The 27,292-nt window shown below is 36.4% G+C and overlaps 1 protein-coding gene across 6 annotated transcripts in view; it reads right to left on the minus strand.

Annotated features, from left to right (window-relative positions):
- Positions 1 to 677: 677 nt before the first annotated feature.
- MPDZ (multiple PDZ domain crumbs cell polarity complex component) overlaps positions 678 to 27,292 on the minus strand; it is a 95,527-nt gene continuing 68,912 nt past the window's right edge. For all 6 annotated transcript variants that reach the window (XM_072404285.1, XM_072404281.1, XM_072404284.1 and 3 more), the window contains 18 exons: positions 26,945 to 27,036; positions 25,036 to 25,126; positions 24,549 to 24,629; positions 22,166 to 22,258; positions 21,999 to 22,073; positions 20,429 to 20,609; positions 19,517 to 19,662; positions 19,242 to 19,325; positions 18,874 to 19,067; positions 18,573 to 18,720; positions 14,171 to 14,257; positions 12,956 to 13,052; positions 10,049 to 10,089; positions 9,640 to 9,762; positions 8,162 to 8,266; positions 7,740 to 7,852; positions 6,445 to 6,568; positions 678 to 4,711 (listed from right to left, as the gene is read on the minus strand). In XM_072404285.1, the coding sequence (XP_072260386.1) occupies positions 4,565 to 4,711; positions 6,445 to 6,568; positions 7,740 to 7,852; positions 8,162 to 8,266; positions 9,640 to 9,762; positions 10,049 to 10,089; positions 12,956 to 13,052; positions 14,171 to 14,257; positions 18,573 to 18,720; positions 18,874 to 19,067; positions 19,242 to 19,325; positions 19,517 to 19,662; positions 20,429 to 20,609; positions 21,999 to 22,073; positions 22,166 to 22,258; positions 24,549 to 24,629; positions 25,036 to 25,126; positions 26,945 to 27,036 (2,022 nt within the window). In that variant the 3' untranslated portion in view covers positions 678 to 4,564. The remainder of the gene's footprint in view (positions 4,712 to 6,444; positions 6,569 to 7,739; positions 7,853 to 8,161; positions 8,267 to 9,639; positions 9,763 to 10,048; positions 10,090 to 12,955; positions 13,053 to 14,170; positions 14,258 to 18,572; positions 18,721 to 18,873; positions 19,068 to 19,241; positions 19,326 to 19,516; positions 19,663 to 20,428; positions 20,610 to 21,998; positions 22,074 to 22,165; positions 22,259 to 24,548; positions 24,630 to 25,035; positions 25,127 to 26,944; positions 27,037 to 27,292) is intronic.

A 27,292-nucleotide genomic window follows, 5' to 3' on the forward strand; every position in this document is an offset into this window, starting at 1 on the left:
ATTTTTAGCTTTGCCCAACAGCTAGTCATCTAATGGTTAGATGGATACCTGGAGAAGCCATCAATCCAGTTTATCTTGTACCGCCTTTAAAATATGGAGGAGGGTCAGGGATGATTTGTGGGTTCTTCAGTAAGGCTGGAATCGAGCATATGTGTCTTTGTGAAGGATGCATGATTCAAGCCACATACAAGGATATCCTGGAAAAACATTTGCCTCGTTCTGCTAAGACTAGGTTCCCCAACTCAAAGGTATTTCCAGCAGGACAATGCTCAATGCCACACAGCCAGGGAATCAAGGTCAGGATGGAGGATCACCAAATCTAGAGCCTAGATCACCAAATCTAGAGCCTGTCTTGGCCAGCCCAATCTCCAGATTTGAACCCTATTGAAAACCTCTGGAATGACATCAAGAGGAATATGGATGGTCACAAACCATCAAGCAAAGCTGAGCTGTTTGATTTTTTTGCAGAAAGAGTGGTATGAAATTACCCAACAGCAATGTGAAAAACTGGTGGAGAGCATTCCAAAATGCATGGTTTGTTTTTTTTTAAATTATTATCACACACGTGTGATGACATGTTAAAATTGTAGTCAATAGAAAATACAGTATTAAGGAACTGTCCCTTATACTCTGTACTTACAAAATCTGGGTGTTGTAAAAAAAAGATCACAAACATGTTCAGTATAAGCAGGAATTTATTTTCTATCTCAATAGAACAGTGGTTTTAGTGTTATCTTTAACTTGACAACAGTAAGAAAATATCTGTACATTGTATATCTTTCTCTATAAAGGCTTAAAATGACAGTAGCACACAAGCCTAACACTATGCAGTATAAAAAAGCCACAGTTGTGTGACCTAACATTCATTTTTTAAGAAACCAAACAGAAGATGAGAGTACTCTAAATTTTCATGCCATAATTCCGAAGAAGTTTCAGGTACATATATATGTATATAATATCCAGATAACACTGTTAAAAGAATAGAGGAATACTTGACAAAAGTGTAAATATAACAAATTCTAAAGTATATCTCTTGTAACTTAAGTATTGGTGGATGTTCATCTGGTTGAGTCTTCTGCAGAGATGCCTTTCACTAAAGTACATAAATCATTATTTTAGTGAAATACACATTTCCATAGGATGAGAACAGAAGTTTACAAAGAAATATATAATCATGTCTACAAAAAATTAGGCATGGTCAGTAAGATCTAACAATCTAGAGGGCTTCACTGTGAAAACATAATGTAAAAGAATGGGGGTATAAAGCTTGTTATTTCAAGAGCAGACTCCAATCTTAAATGAAGCTTGAGCAAAAATCAACACACAAAAAAAAAAAAAAAAAAGGTCTACAAGTAAATACTTGAAAATTCTAGGGCCCCCGATGTGCAGATAAGAATGAGCCCTTAGAAAGCTATGGATTTCTTTTGTGCCATTACAAAGGTTTATACTACAGTGGTTTTGATTGGTCAAACCTATTGGTGATGTACTTACACAAGTAACCTCTGTATTCCCTGTCCGTACCCGTCACATTTGCTTTATATTGAATGATTGAAAACAGCAACAAGGACTGCATTTTGCACTTGGAATGTCAATATGCAATGAGTGTTAAGTACATTCTCTATTTTGATACAGCTGAAAATTGAAGTAAACTTTCTCATTAAGGCACATAACCTCATGAACAGTTTATAATTATCAGTAGTTATATTCACAGCTTGCTTTAATGTTTTGTTTTTTTAAAACTAATAGGCATTTCAAAAGCTAATATCTTCTTTAACGTTAAAATTGTTCTTCATTGATAAAAAAATATTATACATTATTAAAAAGAAGACTGGTCAAGATTTTGCCTCTATAGACATTTTATGCAGGCAAGCCAGTCTTTGACAAACTACATACAAATGAAAGACAATAGAAATGTTTCAGCTTAGGAAGCAGCAGAAGCATAAATCATTCTCCACCAGGTACTAATGGTGCCATGTTGGTCTGAATAGTTTTGTTCAAGACTTTGTTCTTCAGAACCAGGATTGCCTGTACCTGGTGGAATAAAGTGACATGAAAAGGAAATGTTGCTGGCAAAGTTACTTCCATGTTATCAGAAGCTGGGGACAAAGGCTTGCCATTACCAGCTAAAGGACCTTGGTGGAACCGACTAAAAGGAAGTATTGTAGTGTATCAATCAATTCAGATCCACATGCATTAAAAGAACAAACAAGATAACTTAAAAACCCACATTTTGAAACTTTCAATGTATTACAATGACATTTCTGTATTTCCTATAAGATTTCTATGAATCCTTCACATTCCCTATCTCACAGTACAAACAAAGTGCCCAATTGTTCCCTAGAGAAATCTGACACTGTTAGCAAATGACACTGACATTCCAATATCACAAGTCACAGTTGTGTGGAGTGTTGATAGCTGCAGAATTTCTTTTCTGTAGGTGTTGAAATCCAGCTCACTGACCACGGTTATTCTAATACTGAAGTTTCTGTTAGAAGAAAGTGCTTATACTTTTAAAGAACACAAAAACAAATAAAAACCTTCATAATTTTCATATATGTATAAAGTAGACGTGGGTTTGTGATGTTGCACATTAACCCGACGTACCTTTCCGAAGCACCTAAGCCTATCATAGCATGACTGGATGAAAAGTATACACAGTATACAAGTGACATAAGGAGGGGATCAATTAAAAGAAAGAGAAATGAACAAAGAGGTACAAAATATGTACAATTTTAGCTCCTGTAATTCCAGTTCTGTGGTGGATTTCTTATAGAAAAATGTGGAGTAACAGCCAATCAATAAAAAATGAATAATGCACTCTTCTTGGGTAACTGTAAAATGCATACACTAATCTCAAATGGGTTGTGTAGGTATAACAATAAATGCCTTCAAATGATAAAGGGTAATTTTTTTGATCATACCTGAATATTTTAGTCAATAGTATTTCTTAAATTAAATAGACAGCTGTGGTATGAGAATCATTTGTCTAGTAAATCGTTGGGTTTGCCTCTTACAAAGGATTTGGAAACATGGTGATAAAGGCAGCTACTTATTAACAATGCCCTAAAAACAGAGGCCAGCCAATTGCATGCAGAGGATGGAAAAAGTGTAAAATTACTTTGTGCAGTTTTTGTTGAGCACTCCTAGAGTTCACATCAGTAAAAAAATATGACTTTGCATACTTCCTATCCCCTGTACTCTTATATTCTGTCTACTACAACCACATTGGAGGACAAAAAGACATTTTATGCTATGTCTGGTATCTCAAAGAACAAACTAAAATGGAAAGATTAGGTCACTGCGGTGTTAGTTCCAGTTAAAACAAATTAATTCAAAATGTATTCCTGCAAGATGACCCAAAATTCTCCAAATCAGTGGTGCTTGCGGTATGCAAAATTCAGCTTTTGAAAAACATCAGTGCACGGGATTGTTCATAGAACAATGCAATGAATAATTTAAAAACTAATAAGGTTAACCTGGCATGATCGAAATGTGGAGGCTATGATTGCTCATTTCCTTTTGAAAATGCTGACTAGCCGTTAGCATGAAAAACTGTCTTTAATACTTTCTAAGTCATTGATACTGAACAAATGAGGCTGATTAATATTGAGTCACAAATCCTGGGTCAGCAACAGCAGCCTTGGTATATTTGTACATGTTTTATTTAATGTGCTCTGTCTAAAGGAAACATTGAGGTTGCCACTGCTACCTTTACTTGACAAAATCTTGTTGGCCAACTTTCAACCTTCTACGACTCTTCTAATGTGCATACAACGTTAGGGTCAATGATTCAGTACTGAATACAGCTGGACAACTAACATATTCACAAGGAGGTCAGCAATGGCTTCCACAACACTGGCCCTTTGACAAGTTTCCTGTAAGAATTGCTCTACTTTGCATTAAAAAATAAAACCTGATGTGGCACATCACTGGTACCTTCAGAATTCTGAAATAGCACACTGAATTGGGTTGTGAAGATATTGTTATCGTCCTGCTTCATACACAATCTAATAATATATCATTAATAAGGTCTGGCAGGTATTAGTTCGTTGGTTAAAAAATCATTTAAATACATATCCAGTGTAGTACTTGTTAACAATAATACAATATTAACATAAAACATTCATCAGTTCTTGATCTATGTAGCAGCAAAGCAGTCATATTAACTTAAAATTACACAAAACAAAAACAAAATAAAATGACCCTAATGAAGAAAAAGTTTTCTTGATCTCTTTTTAGTAGCAACATTCTTTGTTCTTGGCTGATTTGTATGAGCTATAATATATCTATAATACTGAACTAATAAGAATTTGGAATACTGACTAAACTAATCACCAAGAAGAATAATCTCCTGAACTAGATAAACACGCTTTTCTTTGCCTTTCCGCTGTAAAGTAGTGTGGATAAATGACAGCAGCTCAGTAAACATTCTTTCAGAAGATCCTACCTGACACACAGCTGACCTACACTACTGCTTTATGTACTTTCACAGGGAAACAGCTGGTCTCATTGACTCTCATTAGGATGGGACCTTAAAAAAAGGTGCCATTGAGAAGTGAAAAGGTCAAGAAAGCACAGTAAGAGTAACCGTTCCTTTTGTTCTCTTCAGAATAGCAACAGCTTCTTCATGAGTTACACCTTCCAAACTTTGCCCGTTCACTGCAATGATCTGGTCTCCTCTATTCAAGCGACCATCTTCAGCTGCTGCTCCCTGTAAAATATAATAAAAGGGTATTGTAATAGTATACCATACAGGAATCCTAAAGAGAAGGCTAAAAGCTATAAAAAAAAAAAAAGCCCTTTTTAAATAAAGATCATTGGTATCAGTTACAGTGAGGTGAGAGGAACAAACTGCTCATTGATCGAGGAACCCCTAGCAACCTCTGTAGGAACCCTGGTTGAGAAACCAATCACCTTGATGTTAAGTCAAATTAGACTAACGAATTCTAATTTGTATTTGCTTGAACGGGTTTTAGGATATGTTAATATCCATTTTTAATTTCTGCTGATTAATTCCTAATATGCTATTTACCTGTCACCACTGTCAGAGGCAACAAAGACCTAAGATGAGAAGTAGGTATGTAAACTTTGGATCTCTAATGTTGGAACTGAAGATATTGCACCTGGTGTATTTCAGTGGCTGAAAAAGACAGGCACATCCTGTTCACGGCTGGAGTACAGGGAATGCAGCACTAGCAATGACATACAAATGGCAGTCTAAGTATCATATAGCAATTATGCTGGCAAAACTTCTTAGAACCACTGGGGTATTAAAATTATGAAATCCTCAGAGATAAAGCTGACCAAAGACAATAGATGGTGGGCGACAGAACATCAAAGTGACAATGTCTCTACAGGGTCATTTATAAAAGGTCACTCATCTTAAAGATGTCCTGCTCCCCGGCTACTGTAGGTATTGGACACTTCCAGATAGATCAAAAGCCTGTTTCCCCTAGGTTGAAGGTCCTGTAGTGACATTTGAACCATGGGGAGCAGGTACTCACACACCCCAAAGCATGGAAAACCAGATGTTGGGAAGCAGAGAACATAATGTAGTGGAAAGGTAGGTTCAGATGAGGTTTTTTTTTAGGAGACCTAATTGTCTTCTATAAATAAGTTACAGGGTTACTTTATGAAGCTATCCTATCATAGAAAAAATGTTAATTCCCCTTAAAACCAAAAAATTGCCCTGGGATGAGTTGCATCTGATCCAGGAGGACTATGTTCATCTCTACACTAACATAAAAAAAAACAAGCTAGCAGATGATAAACCTAACCCTTAGCTTCTGCAGTTAAAAGTAACAGACAATTGGCACTAAATCCCTAAAGGTATCATGAGCCTCTGCCTGTATGAGAGGAAACCTGCCTGACATATTATAGTCAATAATAAAGTTTGAAGGACATACTTTTTTTCCATAAAAACCCACACATATATGTAAAACTGTTCCAAATTACCTTCTTTCCAAACATAACCTCATTTTTTTGTCAGAAATATTGTGTATATTGTCTTGCACCCGGTATTTATCTGCCCTGATGTATTCTTAAAAGGTTCCAAAATACAACAAGATATGACATCCACTGGCAGATGACATTATATATTTGCTAAATGCTTTCTAAAAGGTGGAACTCAGAATGTATTTAATTTAGAACTATAATGTCAAGCCAAAGGAAAGGAGGATACAGTTGGTTTTGGATAAATATTAACACTTGTGAATAAGTACCAAAATATGTTTAGGACTCTTGAGGGTCATTTTATAAATATTGTCATCCAACTTTTATCCAAAATGTACATATTTTTGATAACAGATTATAAAATGCAAGAATCTACTTTTACTCATGTTCTAATTTCTAATTTAAACCAATGTGAAAATGTGTGAATCCTAGGTGAAAACATATATACTCATCTGAAAACAAAGAATAGTAAATATGACGGATTCTCTTTACCTTAGAAAACACAGTTTTCACATAAATGGGCAGGTCACCATGTGGACTACCGTAACCTCCAACAATACTGAAGCCCAGTCCATCAGGTCCACGCTCAAGAACAATAGTCTTGTATTGAGGAGGTCTGATAGGAAAATAAAAGCTGCAGTTAGAATTTATACTTTTGCTGAAATAATGCCCTCGGACATAAAAACAAAGTGGAAATGAAGGTTTTAAGCTGTAGCAGTGGCCAGATTTTATGAATTACGGTCTTAGAATTCAGCATGCCAACTATAGACCTGGAAATGGAAGTGTACTTTTTTAATAATTTTAGAATTCCTAGTATTTTAGTATTCCTTCTCTATCCAGCTTAGCAACTTTAAATATACATTTCTGTTCCTTTGTGTTTAGTCTACATTGGAAATTAGGATAAGCGTAAGAAGTTAAAGGTGCGCAAAGCTTCCTAGTCTAAAATATTTAGATATTCACATTGTAATGCTGATGGCTGCTTCTTTTCCACAGCTCAGTAAATCAGTAATTCATTTTCCCAACTCCTCCTAGTGTGCGCCCCCTCCTGATGGATACCTGGTACTACAGAATGCTGCTAGAGTAGTTTAGTGCTATATTATTATTAATATTATTATTACACAGTATTTTTAAAGCGCCATGATATTATGCAGCACTGTACATAATCCATAGTCATGTCACTAACTGTCCCTCAAAGGAGCTCACAATCTAATGTCCCTACCATTGTCATATGTCATTATTGTAGTCTAAGGTCAATTTAGGGGGAAGCCAATTAACCTAACTGCATGTTTTTGGGATGTGGGAGGAAACCGGAGTGCCCGGAGGAAACCCATGCAGACATGGGGAGAACCTGCAAACTCCATGCAGATAATGTCATGGCTGGGATTTGAACCTGGGACCTAATGCTGCAAAGGCCAGAGTCCCAACCCCTGAGTCACCATGCTTAAGTACCCAGCTTACATCTTGGATCCTACTTGATATCATCAATCTACTTCCTGCCCTCCTGCCCTGTCTCGTTTGCCTGACTACATCAGACTGTTCTAACCCTCAGCCTATACTGTAGTAAAACACTGTTAACATTTCTGCACTTTGTCTGTGACACTAATAGAACAATCTGAAAAGCTCTATGGAATTATAGATTTTATGGGGCAGAATCTTCCTTATATTTAGAATTCATATAGCTCATAGTGGCAGGAAATGGGTGTCAGAGATCAAGCAGTAAGACACGGACAGTCCTTTGGGACTGGTTACAGCTGTTTGCCCCCTATTCGATCCCTTTAAGTACATACCCCAAATCATCTTGTAATATGCTGCTTGACGTAAGCCCCGAATAGCTGAGAGCAGATGCTGTATGTTCTTGCTGTTGACCAGTAACCACACTTACGTCACCGCCAGCTACTACCTGAAAATGTAAAATAAAAATGTATTAATGACGTTATATTCAGTACTAATCATTGACACATCTACTTGTTATACACATCAGATGCAGCTTAGAAAATTGAATTTATCATAAATGTGGTATTTGTGAAACACTTGAACTTTTAACCTCAAAATTGTAAAGCAAGTGCTAGAAATATGAAGTCCTTTACTATACCCATATTTCATACCTGAAGGTTTACTTACCTATTGTAATCCAAGAGACAGTATGTATTTTGACAATAGATTAGAATGACTTGCATGAATGGAATTATACAAAGCTGCACTCCATTACCTGTAGCTCGATTGTGCCCGAAGCGTTTTTCAGCAGACTGACAGCCTGTGAGTGACTCATTCCTTCGGTTGAGGTCCCACATATACTAACAATTCTGTCACCAACCTTTGTTAGAGAATAAAAAGACTTGTGAAGAAGCACAAAACTAGTGTCAAAGACATTACAAAGCCACCATGGAGACTAAAACACAAAATACAATTTTATTACAAGAGACATTACAAACTGGCAGAGATTTGTGCTAGTACAAGGATCATTAGGTATCGCATGTATCACAGTATGTATCAGGAAAAAAAAAGTTTATAGAAACCAAACCTTGGTGACTCCAATTACCATAAAATTCCATACCAAATGTTCCCTAATGAAAACCACAACAGGCAAAATAAACTACAATTCAATAAACTGAAATATTCTGCATCAATGATCTGTTGAATAGTAGCAATAGTTTGATTCTGTCAATGAGTCTTCCTATTTTAGATTTTACTCATGACCCAGGGCTTGATTTACTCAATGTGAACATCTAAAAAGGTCTTGCCAGGAATGCTTCTTTAGAATGTATATACAGTAATCACATAAATGTATTGAAATGCTAGCGCAAAGTCCATATAGGAACATATAAGGGTCTTGAAAGTGAGATTTTTGGACTTAACAAGTCCAACATGTATACAATTAAAAGTAACAGTTGCTGTATGGAATTTTAAAGAAGCAGCATAACCCTTCCATACCTTTATGTTCCATTAATGACTATTTAGGGGAAAATACTGATGCCCCAAACACAGAGTATATCCTGCCACCTGGTGGCCACAATGGAAACTACTACATTTACAAAACAACATTTTAGTATGTAAAATAAAAATGCAAAACACCACAAAAAAGTTCATTAAACGAAACTGTCATCATATAAGTATATATTTGTTCTTTATTTGTATCCTAAAAATTATGTGTAAGACCTTTGCTGTACAAGAGATTTGCAGCCACTTAGTAAGACAAATCTGTTAATTGGTAAATCTGCAAAACAACTATTTTAAATTAAAAAAGATTTAACATCAACAGTAACCTTAAATGTAATCTCCCCAAGCAAGATTTTGTATATGTGTGCATTAACAACTTATGTGAATGTACAGCCAAAGGAAAACCTCAGATGTCATATAAACTGCTCACAATTGTTTAGGTCGGGTTTACCTACTTTATATTAGCAGGGAGGTACATGGATTTATTCCTACACATTTTCCTGTAGTTTTAAAACTTCTTAGCCTATAGAAAATTATACACACAATTGCATGCACACTATCTGCAGGCTTGGTATTCTGTTTGTCTGGGCAATCTACTGCAAACGAAACTGTCAGGACAGAAATATGGGAGTTGCCATAGTTAATGTGTTTTTTAAAATTGTATATGCACTGATGCTACAATCCTAAATCTATTGTCACTGCTTGGTAAATGACTGGCTTGGAAAAAGCAAATCAAATCAATAAACTTACTCTGAGTTTTCCAGTCTGGGCCACAAGTCCATTTGCATGCATCATGGCAATAAAAATGGGCACATCTCCCAGGGGACTGCCAATTCCACCTGCAATGCTGACTCCCAGGGAATCTGTGGGGCCCTGCAAAAAACAATAGGTTGAAAAAACTTACCCCCTAAGCCAACAAGTGTGCTATAGCCTAAAATACAATCAGTTTCAGTGGTTTATAAAATTTGCCAGTTAAGGCTTTACGTAATTTTGGCATACACTTGGAAACTGGTAATCCATGTTTATAGAAATCTTTTTTTTGTACTTTTAAGTAGAATACAGCGCTTTTTAAAGAGGCATATTTCAGGCTTAGCACAGCTTAATTTCAATGCACTACTGAGAACCATTCTTCCTTACTGCACACATAACAGACACTTACCTTTTTGATTTCCACTGTCCTCAAACCTTGAATTTCTGAAGCTGTGCAAGGAATAATAAAAAAAAAAGTTCAGGCTCATTGAACAGTGAATTATTTGCTGATGGAGCAAAGCCAGTCTATTTGCCAAAAAGTTGGTAAGACAAGGTGACCTCTATGCATACAATGTTATAAACAAGAAACACACAAAGCAAGCAAACCCCCGACACCTATTACGCAGAACAAATATCAGGAAAGATATGCAGATGTTCATAACTAAATGTTATTTGTAGTGTTTTATGTCAGACACAGATTGGCTAGCAAAAAAATCAGCTTCAAGTTTTCAAACATACTTTTTGTTTGGCACAGTACAAATAGTCCGACAATATTTAATAAAATCCAAGTATGTGTATCACATGATGGTATTCCATCATGAAGTAAAGTACCTAATGATCATTGGGGTCACGAGAGCAAAAATACAAAAAATGTATGATTCACCTAAATATCTACAAGCAAATGTGGTTCATGAATTGTATATTTCTTTGCCAACTGGGTGCATCCTAAAGTATTTATGTAGGAGTGTTAAAAAAAAGTCACAATTTGGCTAATTGGACAATTGGTTTAGGATTATTTTGATGTTTGATCCTTTCAAGGGATTAGTCATTGGAATGTGAAATAGTAATAGTGTACTGATAAGAATTGTACTGAATAACGAGAAATACTGTATGCTGCTATTAGGGTGGTCATGGTAATGTAAAACTTGCCACTCCTGCAATCCAGCACCAGGTCTACCCACAGTAGCTTCTGGGTTTCACCCGAAGTGCCAATGCCATAATCAGGAAGATATCTGTTCTGATTGGTCCAGCTTCTTACTGCTGCTGTTTTCCTTCGCTCCATGATCATTTGTGCTCCAGTCCTGTCTCCATGACCCTCCATAGCTGTTTTTCTAGTTAGGCTATGTACACATGTGCAATATTTGTCATTGGAAGGGACCTTTCATGATCCTTTCCAATGACTAAGGACTGCACAATGCATGAACGAGTGCTGTACATACAGCACCGTTCTGCTCTATGGAGAGGGGAGGGGGGAGAACGACGGATTGGCACCCCGCTGTGCTCTTTTTCCCTTGAATTCCATTACGATCCTTCGTTGTCCATGGTCTGTGGATCAGCCAAGAGGGTTGTTTGGATGATGGACAATGAGCGCTGTACACACGTAAGATTCTCGTCCGATATCAGCCCTGAGCCGAATATTGGACGAGAACAATTGCACGGGTGTACCCAGCCTTACTGATTTTTGTTTTATTCTAACTGCCCCTGTTCTCTCCTTCCTTGACCTTTAGCCTCGAAGTGAATGTGAATTCTTTTTATCCTTACCTCACTTCCATTTGCATGTATGTGTCCAAGGGCAGCACCCAGGCACCCAGCAGTGGAATCCATCATTCCTGGCCTGGTGCTCCAGTGAAGTTCTGAAATAATGTCTACAGTAGACTTTGCATCACAGCTCTAATTAAAGCTCACACTTTTGCCTACAAGCTAAACTACAGACCTTGCAAAGCCTCTTCTATCCCTATTTGTGTCTTTCAAAAGAAAAAGAGTATCTTATGCCCCAAAAAGAGAAGAATAAGAAAGCCTTATGATAAACTCAAAATATTAGGAAAACACAGAAGATGTCAATATTCTCTCTTTATGTAACAAATCAAAAACAAATGTAACTTTTTTCTCCTGTTATCTTTACCAAGCAGATATTAACCACCTGGGCGTTACACTGAGGTCTAGATTTCTGTACCAAAAGCGTTACGCTGTTTTTCATGAAATTTTTTTTTTAAATTGTTGACCTGTAACTTACAGAAATATGTCCGAACAGGGTTCTAGTAGATATCATGAATATAAAAAATGTTTGAAACACACAATCATGTAAAAAAAAAATTACTTTTAATAAAATAAAAAAAAAGAAACAAAAATCAGCTTAAGCAAGAATACATAAATAAATGAAAATACTGAAAATGCGATAATTCGGTATACTGTATACTAATATATTTTTCTAAAACACCTCCCTAGTGTGGTAAATTTGTGAGTCCAAACGTCACATACCTATAGACAAAACCACATAAATATTTTTTGTATTATTTTGTATTGGATTGGATACAGGAGTTTGTATTCAATCCAATACAAAATGAGAGTTTGAATTTACCAATTACATACTTTGTATTTATTTTGAATTATTTTGTATTGGATTGGATACAGGAGTTATCGCCGTACACGCTTCTTCTTCTCCGCCGGCCGGCTTCTTCTTCTCGGAGAAGGCACCCGACGCTGGAGAGGGAGATCGACGCTGGAACACGACGCTGGATAACTACAGCGGGACCAGGTAAGTGATCGATAAACCCGAACTTTTCTCTCTGTATTTTCATACAGTGAGAAAAGTTCGGGTTTATCAATAATTGCAATTTTTTTTAACCCGAACCAAGGTCGGGTTTAGCGGTCGGGTGGTTAAACACGTATGAATACAAAACGTGGGTAACTACAGTCATGTGCTTTGATGCATTAACATCACATGTAAGGTATAAGGACATGTCACAATGCCACTGTTTAGAAAATTGAAGCCATTTGTGTGCATTTATTTTCACTTGAAGAATAATGTAAATGTATACTTTTGATTTGAGTGTGTACATGTTAGAAGCATGAAACAAGAATCAGTATATTAGTAAAATCATGCAGAAATATGGATATTAAAGACCTCAAAGTGCTAAAGTACACAGGGATAGTTTTCAGTAAATAATGGGAACTGGTATGCTATAAAATAAGCTAGAAAAATGTGTTGACATTTTTAATGCTTACTGCAGAAGGGTGGGGGGTGGGGGCTATTTTAGCATCACAGATAATGGCACATAATTTTTGGGCCAAGATAAGCTCTATAGTGACAACTTACATTCACTCTTTTTTGAAGAGTTTTCATGCTGTTCCACTGCTGCAGATCCAGCCCCAGGGAAAGTGAATGATGTCAAACTGCTGCTTCCGTCACTTATCTAAGCGGAAAGAAAACACATTAAGAATACAAAATACTTAAGCCACATAAATATGTTAACATTTTAAATAGTAGGCTATTTACATATATTTACTAAATGTTCACAATAGGGGTGGTAAAATAATTTACTTCATTTTCAATTATATGACCTGCTGGAGTCAAGTAGGAGATCACTAATAAAGCAGAACTCCAGCGACACCCTTTTATGTCTCATCTGATTTTGCCTCAGATTGCTTGGTCAATAACTGTGCTGCATTTTAACTTTCTCTCTTTTACGTTTCCAATCTTTACTTACCTTTCTAATGAGTGCACATGGTTTGTGTGAAGCCTAGTCACCTACCTAGCATTATACACGTGTGTGCCCCCGGGCTACGGGATATGTCAGTTGCTGGATGCAAAAGTTTTACATGGTGAGCCTGCAAGCCTACCGCTGAGCACTGAATCCCAAGGGCCCAGAACATTCTCTGCAGCACTTGAAATATCTCATTGCAGAGAAAATAGCCTAATCATTATATCAATAGTTATTTGCAGAGGACCCCCTATCTACCTGTGCACATCAAGGTTCTGGACTTACAAACTTCTCTTCAGCTGACAGTGTACTGTGTGATAGGTTGCTCTTTATATGTTGTTTCCCGGCGCACACAATGGTTTTGCTGTTTTCCTTTCTGTATTATGAGATCTGTATTGTTCACTTATACAGAAGCAGTAAGGAATACAGAAGTTAGCTCACACTGGTTCCCTATGCTGTTTATTGTGATCTGGGTTGAAAATATTTTTTTTTTGTTCACATACAGACAAAGCTGTGTGAATTAGCTTGGATGGGTATTAATTACTGATGAAGATTGCAGAGATGTGCCCTATTCAGTGCAAAGCAGAGAAGCCAGAATGGCAAGTTTTTTTCCCCTCCAATTCTCGTTGGAAATTCCAAGATAAATGTAAATATAAAGCAGAAAACTAAACACCAGACAGAGGAAGTATAAGAATAGAGACTGCTGAAGAATGGTTCTGCCAAGATATTGATGAACCAGACCACACTGTAACAGTACTGCAATGTCTGTCATCTGTAATGCTATAAAGTAAGCTCAGCAACAATGGGACGGTGAGACTTCTCATACTCACATGACTGCCTTGTGATGTCCTTCGTTCTGAGTGGAAAGGCCCAGCTTTAATTCTTCCAACTTCTAGCTTTACCGTACCTAAAGAACACTGAAACAGACATATATCATAAGGTGGGTACTATCCCTCAATCCCCTGGCGGGGAGATTTCCCTTTACTTATGCCTTCAGATTTCTGACCCTTCCTTAGCCTACTAAATAGTTTTCATTGCTGTCTCGTTGACATAGTATCCAATCACATTATTTACTAACACCAGCAACTAGAATAGGAAGTGAGAGGAATCTCATCAGCAGGGAGATTCCAATCCTTCCCTAATCATATAATAAAAAATAACGTTTAGATTGTCTTTACCTGAAACAGATGCACATTTAAAAGTAAACTGCGTTAGCTGCTTCCTGTAGACAACAACACAATAGTTTCTAGAATATTCTATTCTAGAAAGCCATTTACAAAATTCAACCAGTATCTAATTTGAAAAGGCCATTTTGTTTGGTGTGATGTGCTTGCACTACCGATTCCTGTACGACTGTCAACTAGTTGGCTACACTAAAAAGTGACATGCTTCCTAATAAAAGTTTACTATGTCTGTACTTCTGCTGATGCTGCAATGCAGTTCTACACCATTCAAATATTATAAACATTATTCTTCTAATCACAGACACATGCTTTTTTCCCTCATCCATCCACACTTCCTGATACTGGTGGGGCTTGTATGGTGATATTTAACGCTTTATGGCCTCCATTATGTATTGAGATAAATATTTATGTTCGACACCTTTGGCACGCCAAGAACCATCTACAGTTCATTCCGCAGATACTAAAGTTTCAACTACTCTGACAGCTGACTTGACCTCTAGATAGAGATCTTCTTTAGAACTTTTGGGCCAGAGATGTTAAGCATGTTATTAAGCTACAACCGGATACACTCAAAGTATTGACCTTCTGTGCATACAGAGATTTCTATTAAATGAATTAGGTGAAGGTGAATGGAGGTGTGGTGGCTGTTCAAACTATATCTACTTTATTGTATTATATACCCTTTTCAATTAAAAGAAATCTTCAGAAATCAACGTCAATAAAGGAAGGCTTGTTCAATTAATATGGATTTTCTCCGAAAAGAAAAAAGACAAGTCCCAACAAAATCTGATTAAACCTGGCCAAATCAATATTTTTCTCGTTGTTTAGATTGAAATATCTATTCCATGATCAATAGTCTGATCACTGTCATGTGTATGATCAGCATTCCTGGTCTTGAAGAATTTCCTACTGTGTTATATCATAGTTATGCAATATGTTAGCAATTAAATTAGTAATAACATATGTAAACCTGCTACTAGGAAGTCATCAAACACACTGAATTAGAGGTCAAAGAATCCGGTAACACCTGCAATGAGGCCCAACTCTGTTTATAAGTAGTTTGGACAACTTAGTCAAACAAAATCTGCCAGCCTTTCCTGAGACAGCATGAATACAACTGAAAAAATATGACGCTATATAACTAGAGTCATTTAAATTACATTTACATTTCCCCTGCAGAACAAGGCAACATAAGCTCTATATACCAATTGTCCTAGTCTCATCTGCAATCACTCGGTACATATGCTTGCAAACCATTGTTTAGATTGTGCCCTCTAGAGATATATTCCCTTTGCCTATTCTCTGAGACAGTTACGTGCATGCAGGGAAATAAACAGTTTTAGAAAAACAACATAAAAGCATGTATTCTTGAATTTATGCAGCAGCCTCCAGCACTGAGCAAACAGAGGTCCATAATCCTTAACTTATATTGCTTAGGATACCCAGACCAACTTTTGGTTTAGTCAAGGCTGCAGCCTCCTAAAATAACCACATGGGGAATCAATAGGATTATTAAACAAGGCCTTGCGAGATTACAGTTATTGCTGCTCTTTATTTTATGTTCCGCCATCTGGAGTCATCAGATGTAACTTGCTATTATTATCCAGTTATGGATCTCCTGAGTCATTGAATATATGATTACAGCCATTCTATTGAAGCCATTTTTGTTTTAATAAGCCTCCTCCCTTAGTTTTCATGATTTAACAATAGGGCTTAATGGAGAGAAATTGCAGTTGATGGTGCACTTTTGGGGGTAAAGACAAAAGGTGCCAAAAGAATTAAGTGCAAACAGACCAGTAACTGATAGTCTGTGTTCATGTTGATTATTGTTTACAGGGATTATAAACCCCTGAGCTCACATTAAACAAAAGATAATCCTCTATCTGCAGGTTACAAATATCCGATTTTACAAAAATATCCTAAAACGGAGAGGCAATGACTCCTGTGCTACTAAAATTCAAAGGAACAAATTAGAAACAATACTTCTGAACATGTTATTTCTGCAATATCATTTAGCAGGATATTTAAAAATTGTCTAGGATAGACTGATACCATTTTATGATTTTGTTCATTTTCTGATACACTTGTGCTTTCATAAAACAGTATTTTAGATGCTATGGTTTGCAAATTTAAAGGAATAGTGCATTTTTAAACCACATTAAATCTTTAAAATATATTTTGAAAACAGATGTGTCCACCATAGTCTTTCCATGGTATTTTCACTTCCTTTTACACCTGAGATTAGCAGATGTCCTGGTGCAGAAGTGAGCATTGCAGTACTCAGTATGCATGCCTTTCCTCCACAGACCCTAATACAAAAAAACAAAAAAGTCTATTTGGGAATCTCCAGGGAGATGATCTATAAATTAGAGCCTAAGGATAAAGGCCGTGCATATTCAGATCTGCCAGATTAGAGGAGGATAGAAGTGCCTAACAGGCTCTGGTATTGGGTTGCCATCTGGTTCTGAGATATGTAGAAGTGTGTATAAATACCATGAGAACACAAAGAAACGGTTGTTATGACTTAATTGTTTTAAAATATAATTATCTGTGTATATAATGGAAAACAATGTTGAAAATATAACATTTTACCTTTTATTTAGAAGTCTCCTAATCTAACCAACCAGTACAACTACAAAGTATAGAAGTACAAAAAAACAAATTGTGTTGTGGAAATATCTTTCACATTTCAGAAGCCAGCCAATGTCTGAGTTAAATAACATTTCCTCTTCCTAACTAGCTTTTATCTCTATTTTTAAACCATTTTTTCATATTTTTGTCCTTTTTGTTGGGTCATTATTAAAAAAAAAAATCAAACAATATATGATATTTCTGATATATACAACAAATGGCTGCCATGGGGCCAAAATTGAAATGTGAAAATGGCTTTTGAGCTCAACTGGTTAAAGAGTACAAGGCAAAAGGCACTGTTGAGTAGAGCTCAACGCAACTCCTTCCTCTGATCTTCTTTCATGCTCCTAAGTGAACTTGGGGGAAATATACTCATCCTGGTAATATTCTTTTTTGTAACTGTTAAAAAATCTAAGTAACTAAAATAAGCCTCAACTTACTACTGATGGAGTATCGATCATCACAAAGCTCCCCACCATTATATGGGTAATACTGAGTTAGTTAAAGGTGATATATTTGAAATGTATTGTCTACATTTGAGCCACTGTAACAGCAAAATGCTTCTTTTCAGAATTACAATTTGTCTTAGAAGAATGACATCCTATAGCCTGCAGATGTCAGTCTTGTGTTTGTAGTTCACGAGGAGCTTTATATGTGAGATAACTGCAGAAAAAAGGCCAAAAGACTATTCATCACACTTACATAATGCACAGAACACTTTCACAAATTCCATTCTGACATTAGGAAAAGTCACGAGCAACATAAACCTGGAACCAGACTTGCAATAAGATTTTACTACTGCAAACACTCTGAACTTTCAAGCTAAATGTAGTGCATTAATGTACATCAGAATAATTGTGTTACTTATGCACAAGTAGGGTTTTTTCGATTTACCCCATTTATAAAAGTTGCATTACTATAGAGGAATGGAACGCCCTATTACATGTCTGTTTTCTGGCAAGGAATAGAAGTGGTTTGTACAATTGACAATTGACTATATGTTAGGTAATGATTACATTGCTTCTTTCCACTTGCAACACAGGCCCCTTAATGCTGAAGAAAAGACTATCAGGATGGCATTTAGGTAATATGAAATATTGATAATGCATACGGTAGCACATAATAGCAAGTATGCATGCAAGCACAACTTGCAATTTCATAGTCTATGTATTAAAAATGCATTACTTTATGTAATATAATAGGCACTGTCTCATAAACCAATACATACAACCTGCAGAAGAGATTATTTATAGCATGTTCTGTCTAGTAAACTGAATCATTCATCAAACTTTTATTTGACATTACTGCTGCAGAAATGACAAACAGCAATCATAATCATCCATTTTATTAAGTCTTATCTTACAATGCTCAAACAATAACATCTAGGTAAACTTTAAATTCATAAAGTTACTTTTACCTTTAATAGGGCTGCAACAGCTTCTTGTGTGGCATTTCTAACATCCTCTCCATTCACTGTCAGTATCTGATCACCTTGCATGAGTCTCCCATCTGTCTCTGCAATACCACCCTTGACAATATCCGACACAAATACTCCAGTATCATTCCTGAGATAAGGAAAAGGCAAAATTTACAAATAGATTGGTAATAAATTAGCAAGATGTGTAATACATGTACACCCCAAGCACGTAAAAGTTTGAGCCGTTTCATTTCGATAAATATATATATATATTATATATATATAAATAAAATTAGTTTACCTTTTTCCCACAATGCTTAATCCAAGGCCTTTCCCTGGCTTCTTCTGGAGCTCCACGTTCAGTATATCATACATATCCTCCTCCTTGTATTGTGCCTCATCTCTGTATACTGTAAGACGCACTTTTTGTGGTGTCTGTCGTAAAACATTTATGGCTTCATCATGTGTTGCGTTTCTTAGATCTATACTATTGACCTGCAAAAGTAAATGTGTTTCTAAGGTAAAAGAAGCTTGGGAGGAATATCTAGTAGTAGTAAGTCTAGTCTGAATGTGGCTAACTACCACTAGACATACAATGACCTGTATAAATAGAAACATTCACATATATGGAAGGATTCATTTAAGCTTTGTAGTTTGCACATCCTTTACCTCTAAAATTTGGTCTCCAGCCCACAGTCTGCCATCCTTGGAAGCAGCACCTTCTTCATATACCTCATGAATAATAATTGCACCCTGAAAACCCAGAGGAACAGTTAATTCAATGAACCAAAGCAAATATACAATGTCCTATAACCAAAGAGCTACATAGGCAAGCTGCTGTGCTATGAACACTCCTAAACACCAGGTTTTTCTTCTTTACTAGCAACAATCAGAATCATCTTTGTTTGCAACTGCACATTTATCCTCGGAAGTCAAATACTTACCAGTAGAGTGTCTGCACCTCCTACAATGCTAAGTCCCAGACCTGTTCTCCCTTTAGAAATATCAATTGTGGTTTCACATCCAGGAATGATTGGACAAGTGGCTGGGTCTGAAGGAAATGTTGCAGGCGTTGATGACCGACTGGCACCTGAAAATGCAAAGCAGTTCAGCTAAGAATAGGAAATAACTTTTGTACAACCTTTGAAAAACAATGATTCCTGGGTTGATGAAAAATATACCTTACAGTGTAAAAAACAATAGTTTTAATAAACCTAAGGCATATTATTATTATATAGTATTATTATATATTATTTATATAGCACTGACATATTACACAGCGCCACTGTACACAGTCCATAGTCATGTCACAAGCTGTCCCTCAAAGGAGCTCACAATCTAATGGTCCTTCCATAGTCATATGTCAATAATACAGTCTAAGGTAAATTTTGTGGGGAAACCAATTAACCTAACTGCATGTTTTTGCAATATATAGCCTACTAATTTAATGGATGCAATAAAACAAGTTGTAAAAATTTACAAGTAGACGTCCAAATAAAATAACAGAACAGAAAAATATGAATTTTTATTTTGGGAGTTTTTGTTATAACTCTATGATGGTTTAAGAGGAGATAAGTGTAACCAACAACAGTTTTGTGGAAGTTTTTCATATGCATATATATCTTCATATATCTTCTTACCATACTGCTGGGAGTCAATGGGAACTATTATGTGTGCTACTGTACTACTGCATCACCATGACATTTTTTATTTTCAATGTGTATGGGTTAGGTTCAGGAAGACCATGTCATAAGTAAGTGCCCTGTCACAGTAGGTGTTCAATTATATGCTCAATTTAAACAGGTATTTGCCTAAATCCTTTTTTAAGCAACAAACAAATGGAAGGAGACCCTTACTGCGGACAGCCTCTGGTTCCGTCAGGCTAATGTGTGGAAGACACTGCTGGCTATTCCTCTTCTCCGCAGTGCTAGAGGTGAATGTACTGAGGGGTAACAGGTAATTCTGCTGGGCCTCTTGATCATCAGAACATACAGTCAGCTTCACAGTTGTTTTGGCTTTCTTTAAAAGACTAACAACCTAAAAAACAAGTAACAAAATTGTGCCCAAGGGGTCAGAGGCATTCACACAAGTCACCAAATGAAAAAAAAAAACACAGTATGTCACATCAAGCAGATTACAGTGGTTCAATAGATCTGCTTAGAAAATTAGTGATGAGACAAAAAATATTTATTGCTTATCTGCCTGATCTTCTTCCTATGAAAAAAAAAATAATAAAAAAAAATAAACATATTTTTAAGACACTGTGAAATTCTTATCTTTTTGAGGAGTATAGATCTGAAGTCTTACATCAAATAAATGGTTGCACTTTCAATTATGGACTGAGGTATATCAGTCTTCAGCCAGTTCCTCAGAATTCATCAGAAATTATATTTGGTAGTCTGGGTGAGGCCAGATGTTGATTGACAAGCTACAGGCATGTAGATCACCAGTGATAATACTGAAAGCCATGCCCCTCCAACATTTTTTCATCTTTTTGCAGTGCAAGGCTACATGATAGAGGCAACTCTTTTCTCAAAAGAAGTTGCAAAAATTGTTGCCACAACATAACATAGCCTGATGTAAGTGTAAGTTTATGATTATGTTCAGAGTGGTGTTAAGGTTGGGGTTATCCTTTCCTCAAACCACTGTGCTATTGCCTTGATAAGGGTGGCGCAACTTGTATATCTACCTGCGGCAGCTCAATGGAGAATGATGTGTGAACACTTTAGTACAGCCAACTGCTATTTATGAACCTCTGCAAGGAAAACTAGTAAAATTGCACCTATAATTAGGTACATTATTTATTAGAATACCATTGTCCAATGTTTTTGAAACATACCTAGCTATAATGCTGTACACGCACAGTGGTCATATTTTATCTAGTGGTAAGCCAAAGAAACAGCCAATATATTTACATTAGGACATTATAGGATCCATGAATCATTTTTCTGTACTCATAAAGGCTTTGTTTAGTTTGATGTGTGACATTCTAATGAACCTATAGCTCAGAAACTGTCAGAGTTGGATGTTTGGGATTGTAGCTATAGATGAAGGACTAAATACTAGGCTTTTAGTTTCAAGATGTATGCGTTTGTGAATCTTTATAGTAACATTATCTCAATGAAAAGGCAGCTCGGTTTAACCACAGGTTTTATTAGTTTGGTTACAAGTTTACCACATTAAGCTAGCTGAAAAATTACAAAAAATAGCTAGGAGCAATACAAACATATTATTGGAATAGGCAATTCAGCCAGCACACACTAAACTCACTAGATGAAAAATAAGCTTCCAGTAAAAATGATTTTGCCCAAAGCCACAAATCAAAGTTTGCATTTGTTTTTAATAACATGTTAAAAATTGGCAGTATTGTTTCTTCTAGATTTACCATCATGCTGAATGTACTACTTCTGGAAAATGGATACATACCTTGTCAATTGGATCACCAACCACTGGTTCATCATCAACTGCCAAGATACGATCTCCTACCTTGATACGTCCATCCTGCAGGGTGGGAAAAATGCGATATTTTTAATACAAGTCACAGTTCACAAACATACATAGAATGATATCAGACACAGAATCATAACTCTCACCTTTGCTGCTGCACCATAATCAGTTAAGCTTTTAATCACTACTCCGTTAATGGTGTCTTCTTCACATATAGCAATACCAAGGCCACCTTGATCCTGTGGGCAATATTAAAAATAAAAAATGCAATTATACCATATATATATACGGGTGTCACACAAAGGGGGAGAAACCTCTCCCAGAGTGACGCCATTATGACAAAACCCCACCCACTCTCCCATTACAGGTCTGAGCCAGCAATGGGAGAGTGGGCGGGTTGTGTGCAGTGACACAGCTGGCCCACTTCCCTGAGCCTAGGAACTGGTCGGTGTATGTGGTCTGCGGTTCTGGCCTGTGTGTCCCTCTAGCGGGGTCCTTCTCCTGACCCCGCTCGGGGGTACACTGACCAGAGCCGCGGACCCCCAAAATTTTCTCGCGGACCACCGGTTGGCGACTGCTGTCTTAGATGTTGGCATATATAAATCCTGAAATGATCCATATTGAATTCATACTAGTAAATCAACACATTCTCATTATAAATACAAATAGAAGCAACATTGTATAATGCTACTAAAGTACAAGTAAATCTACATAGAGTTATGTTTGTGGTCATTTTGGGTAAAAATCCAGCATCTGTACAGCTGCCCCCCATGTTACTTAAAGAATTGCCCTGCTGGATTACTAATGGCTAATGATCTTTCCTGTGGGGAGGATTCTGAGGGATGCCTCCTGCTCCCCATAAAACTAATATTGCTGTCTGTACAGCATTCATTACAATGTTTTGTTGCCCAAAAGCCAACTAATGAAAAGTTAAACAGTATATATATTTAATAGCAGATGAACCATCTCAGAACCCATAGTACCGGAAAGGGTTTCCCAATCTCCCCTCTATTTTAAATTCCCCATGGCCGCCTTGGTGATCCTACCAAGAACTCCCTGAACCACAACATCACAAATTGTCATCTGCTCAGTATGCGTGCATTTTCGTAGCTTTGTTGGTTACCTTTATTCCCTCAAACAATAGCAGCTAATGGCACACATAACATATCTACAGACTGATGCCAATAAGCTATATAAAACAGATAAGTAGGCTGTTCAGAGTATCTGTTGGGGGTTGGGGAGGATTTTACATCACAAATAATATGGTTGGGAGATCTAGGGCAAGCTATTATTACTGGCACACACTGCCATGTTCCCAACCCAACTTAGAAAGTATTCCTAATTGTAATAGATGTGTATAGATATGTACGTATATATATACATACTTACATACAGATATATATGAGATATATATGTGTATATATTTGTACATTTATATGGTGGCTTTTATAATAAATACACTATACTTTTATTTGTAAGCGTTGGAGGTAAGTAAGTAATGTTGTGCCCTGTTTGTTAGTTGGAACACCTTGGCTTGCTTTAGTCTTTTAACACTGTGGATTGTTTAGTAAGCCACTAGACCAGGGGTCGTCAACTGGTGGTCTGCGAGAAAATGTTGGTGGTCCACAGAGAAATTTGGACATTTGCAATTTTTATGTTTAAATAATAACAAAACTAATTTTAATTATTATAGTATAAATATAATAATTTCCTATATTCTGAATGACAATTTTCACCTTTGTATTGCACTAAATTCACAAACTGTACTAGAGATGGAAAAACAAGGGAGGCGCAGCGTGACGTCAGTGTAGTTTTAAGATGTATGAGGCAACCATTGCTGAGCCGTACGCTTCGGTATTGTTTCCACCATTACAACACCCCGCTCCACGAATACTAATTCTCATCCGATTATTTTATTTTATTTCTCAGATGCTCTTCTAGATAAGTATGACCTTATCTGTGTATTTTCTTTAACTGTTATATTTAATGGCATCAAATAGTTCAACTTTCAATTTCTTGTTTGGTCTTAGATTCGAATGAAATAAATCCATAATGAGTGAGAAAAAGCGAACAAATATTTTGCATTTCTTTAGTAATAGCAAAGATAATGCATATAAGAATAGTAACAATAGTAATACTTCCTGAGCTGATCAATGAATCAAGCACCATTAGGAAAGATCATTATTTTACAAATGTATTTATCTTTTTAAAAAAAATCATAATAATGGTCCTCAGGATTTAAAATTATGAATTTAGTGGTCCGTGAGGTCCAAAAGGTTGGTGACCACTGCACTGGGAAAAGCTACCCAATAATATACACATTCTTTTTTTATAAAAATGATTTGCCAAATGCTTTTGATGCCTGAATAATTTTGTTTTACAGTAGTAGGTCCCCTGTTTTTCTAGGCCTGCAGCATTCATATAGTCATCCATAATTTGTATGTGTATGCAACTATCTCACACATTTTTATTTAATATTTATGTTCACTTGTTATGCTAAGAAACATTAACAAGAACCAAAAAATGTACCTTTGGTAATTCCACATGGAAAACATTTTTGAAGGAAGCAAAACAAACTGGAGGAGTTGACTCTGGAACGTTTTCGTCATTCTAAATAAAACAGAAATATTTTACCCAGAAGTGTATTGCTACCAGCAATCTACAAATATGTATTAGGTGTTAAACATAAAGATCAGTACAATTCTCAGGATTTAGGGTAATAGCCAATAAATGTAATCCGTGACATATATTCTCATATGTTTATTACCTGCTTTTCTAAATTACAATACAAGCTAAAAGTTGCTTGTGAACAGAAATACAATTTTTTTCCATTACAAGCGCCAAATATGACCAAAGCCAAGAAGGGCACCACTCAGCAGCACTCACATGGCACCCATTCCGCACAAAACATTCAGCACTTCCAAGCCAGATTCTAACTGCTGAAACCATTCTGTCCACATGTCTGCCACTGAAATAGGCAGACAGCATTATGTAAATGTGCCAGTGTGATGTCTACCTCTTGACTTGGAAAGGCAGAAGAGTTGGAAGGGCATGGATCTGTCGTTTTCACAGGGCACACTGCCATTTGGCTTACGGCATCTTTATTCCTTTCAGGAAAGAAGTAAAAAAACATATAGTCATTATTAAGAAATAGGGGAAGCTTTTAAAAACATTAAGGTGTTTATAACTATACATTAAGCTGCATCAGTCTAGAAAAAAGGAAAAGGCTGTGCTCTTGAAAAATTCAAGAACAGCTAAAATACCCTCTCTAAAACCCACCAGATTATTGCCAAGGCATGTGTGCCTCACAGGAATTTTTTAAACAAACATCAGTTAATCAACACGCCTACAGAAATAGTGCTGTACCAAATGTCTTAGCAGATGATGACATGTCACACAGAGCAGCATTCAATCACTAAAACACAGAAAAACACACTGGTTCAAAAGTCAGTACTCAATCATTTTCCAAATATCAACATGCTACTTTGTATGACAAGGCCAAGCACAAATCTACCAGGCCTGGTATGTCAAATCTGGAGCAAGCCAGGTTTGTATACTGCCCACAGAAATCAGTAACATTCCAGTTGTAATTCTTCCTGAGCATGCCACAAAATAAAAGCCTAAAACTGACAACTACAGGTAATAAAAAAATTATTTTTATGACTACTGTTGGCACACAAATTAAAACGTAACTAGATTTTAAAAATAATATTATGAGGAGGCAGTTTTTTATTGCAGAAGAGACAGGCGTTACCACATCTGCAATAAATTAAATTTACCTGCATGTTCACAATTTTTTAAACTAATCTCACCTCTCCTCGCTCCACCACCGGCATCATCGACTGGTGATTTCTGGGTTTGGACCTTTACCTATCTTGATTGGCCAGGCCAATATACAGTAACGCCCATGTATGCGCAATGGAATGTATTTATTCCTTGCAGCCAGATGTGTCAATAATGAACACTAAGCTGTGCATGGAAAACTCAGGGTATAAAATAATAAAAAAAGACTGTGAGCAGGCTGGTACATTTGTTTTATTTCAGAAGAGATATAGCCTGTCCATTGTGCTAAAAAGGAACCAGCCTGCCCATAATTAGTGTTAATGCATTAATGCATAATTAATGCATTAACCTCCTTGGCGGTCTGATTATGTCAGTATTTTTTAAGTCGAAAGCGGTACATTGTATGGAAATTTGTTGTTTAATACTGTTGGTAATAATTCCCAGGTATGATAAAGTTTAATATCTTGATATGATATTTCTTGATATTTTATTTCATTTAATATGATTTACTTATCAGTTTTTATTTCTTTTTTGTATCTGTTAGTTACAGTTTCCATTTCTTTATGTGTCTGATTTCAACAAACCCCTGAAGAAGCCTTACTGGCGAAACGCGTCGGGATGTGACACTATAACTATGAATTAGTTCATTAAATGTAAATTGTAAACACTGTACTCTGTGTGTATGATTATGGTTATGATTCAATCCCTTCACAGAAGAGAAATTCTATGCTAATATTAGGATCACAATAATTTTGAATAAAAATCACTTATATTTTATTGCCGCAATAGCCTACTCTACTTCTCTATTCTTTCCCTTCAATTATATTCAATAAGGCTAGGCAACAAACAACAGCTAAAGTATTTTCACTGTTCCTTTATATAATAGAAAGAATCCCTTCTGTGACTTCTCTTATAAATATATATATACTGAACCCATACAAACATCTAAGACACATCACTTTTGATTCAGGTCTACTATACTACTCATATACTTTTGGATTATTGGAGGACACATCCAATGCTAACCAATGAAGACATGGGGGGGGGGGGGGGGGGGGGGGGGGGGGGGGGGGGGGGGTGTTGGGAGCACAAAATTTCTGTCCATTGTCCCTAGTTGGAATTCTAAATACAAACAATTTTACCTGATAAAAATGACTTTGACTTTAGATGGTGCACACTTGATAATAGATGAGGCATTCTGATGACTTCTTCCATACAATATTTGTCCATTAATCTGCAAAAGGCATAAAAGTCTATATTAGAATAGAAGTAAACACAAGAAAAAAAAAAACAAAAAAAAAAACAGCAGGCACATGACATTTACCTCAATGGAGGCAATTTAAGAAAAAAATTGCTATGTATTCCAAGTGACTTTATGCCAAAACAACACATTTGGATATGTGCTTAGTTTGTATTATTTATGAAGTGTCGCCTTTTAAAGGAAAGCCAAAACTGATAAAAGATTCATTAAGATACCTAAGCATTCACTG

This window comes from Pyxicephalus adspersus, chromosome 3 (genome assembly GCF_032062135.1).
Source record: "Pyxicephalus adspersus chromosome 3, UCB_Pads_2.0, whole genome shotgun sequence".
Classification (NCBI taxonomy): domain Eukaryota; kingdom Metazoa; phylum Chordata; class Amphibia; order Anura; family Pyxicephalidae; genus Pyxicephalus; species Pyxicephalus adspersus.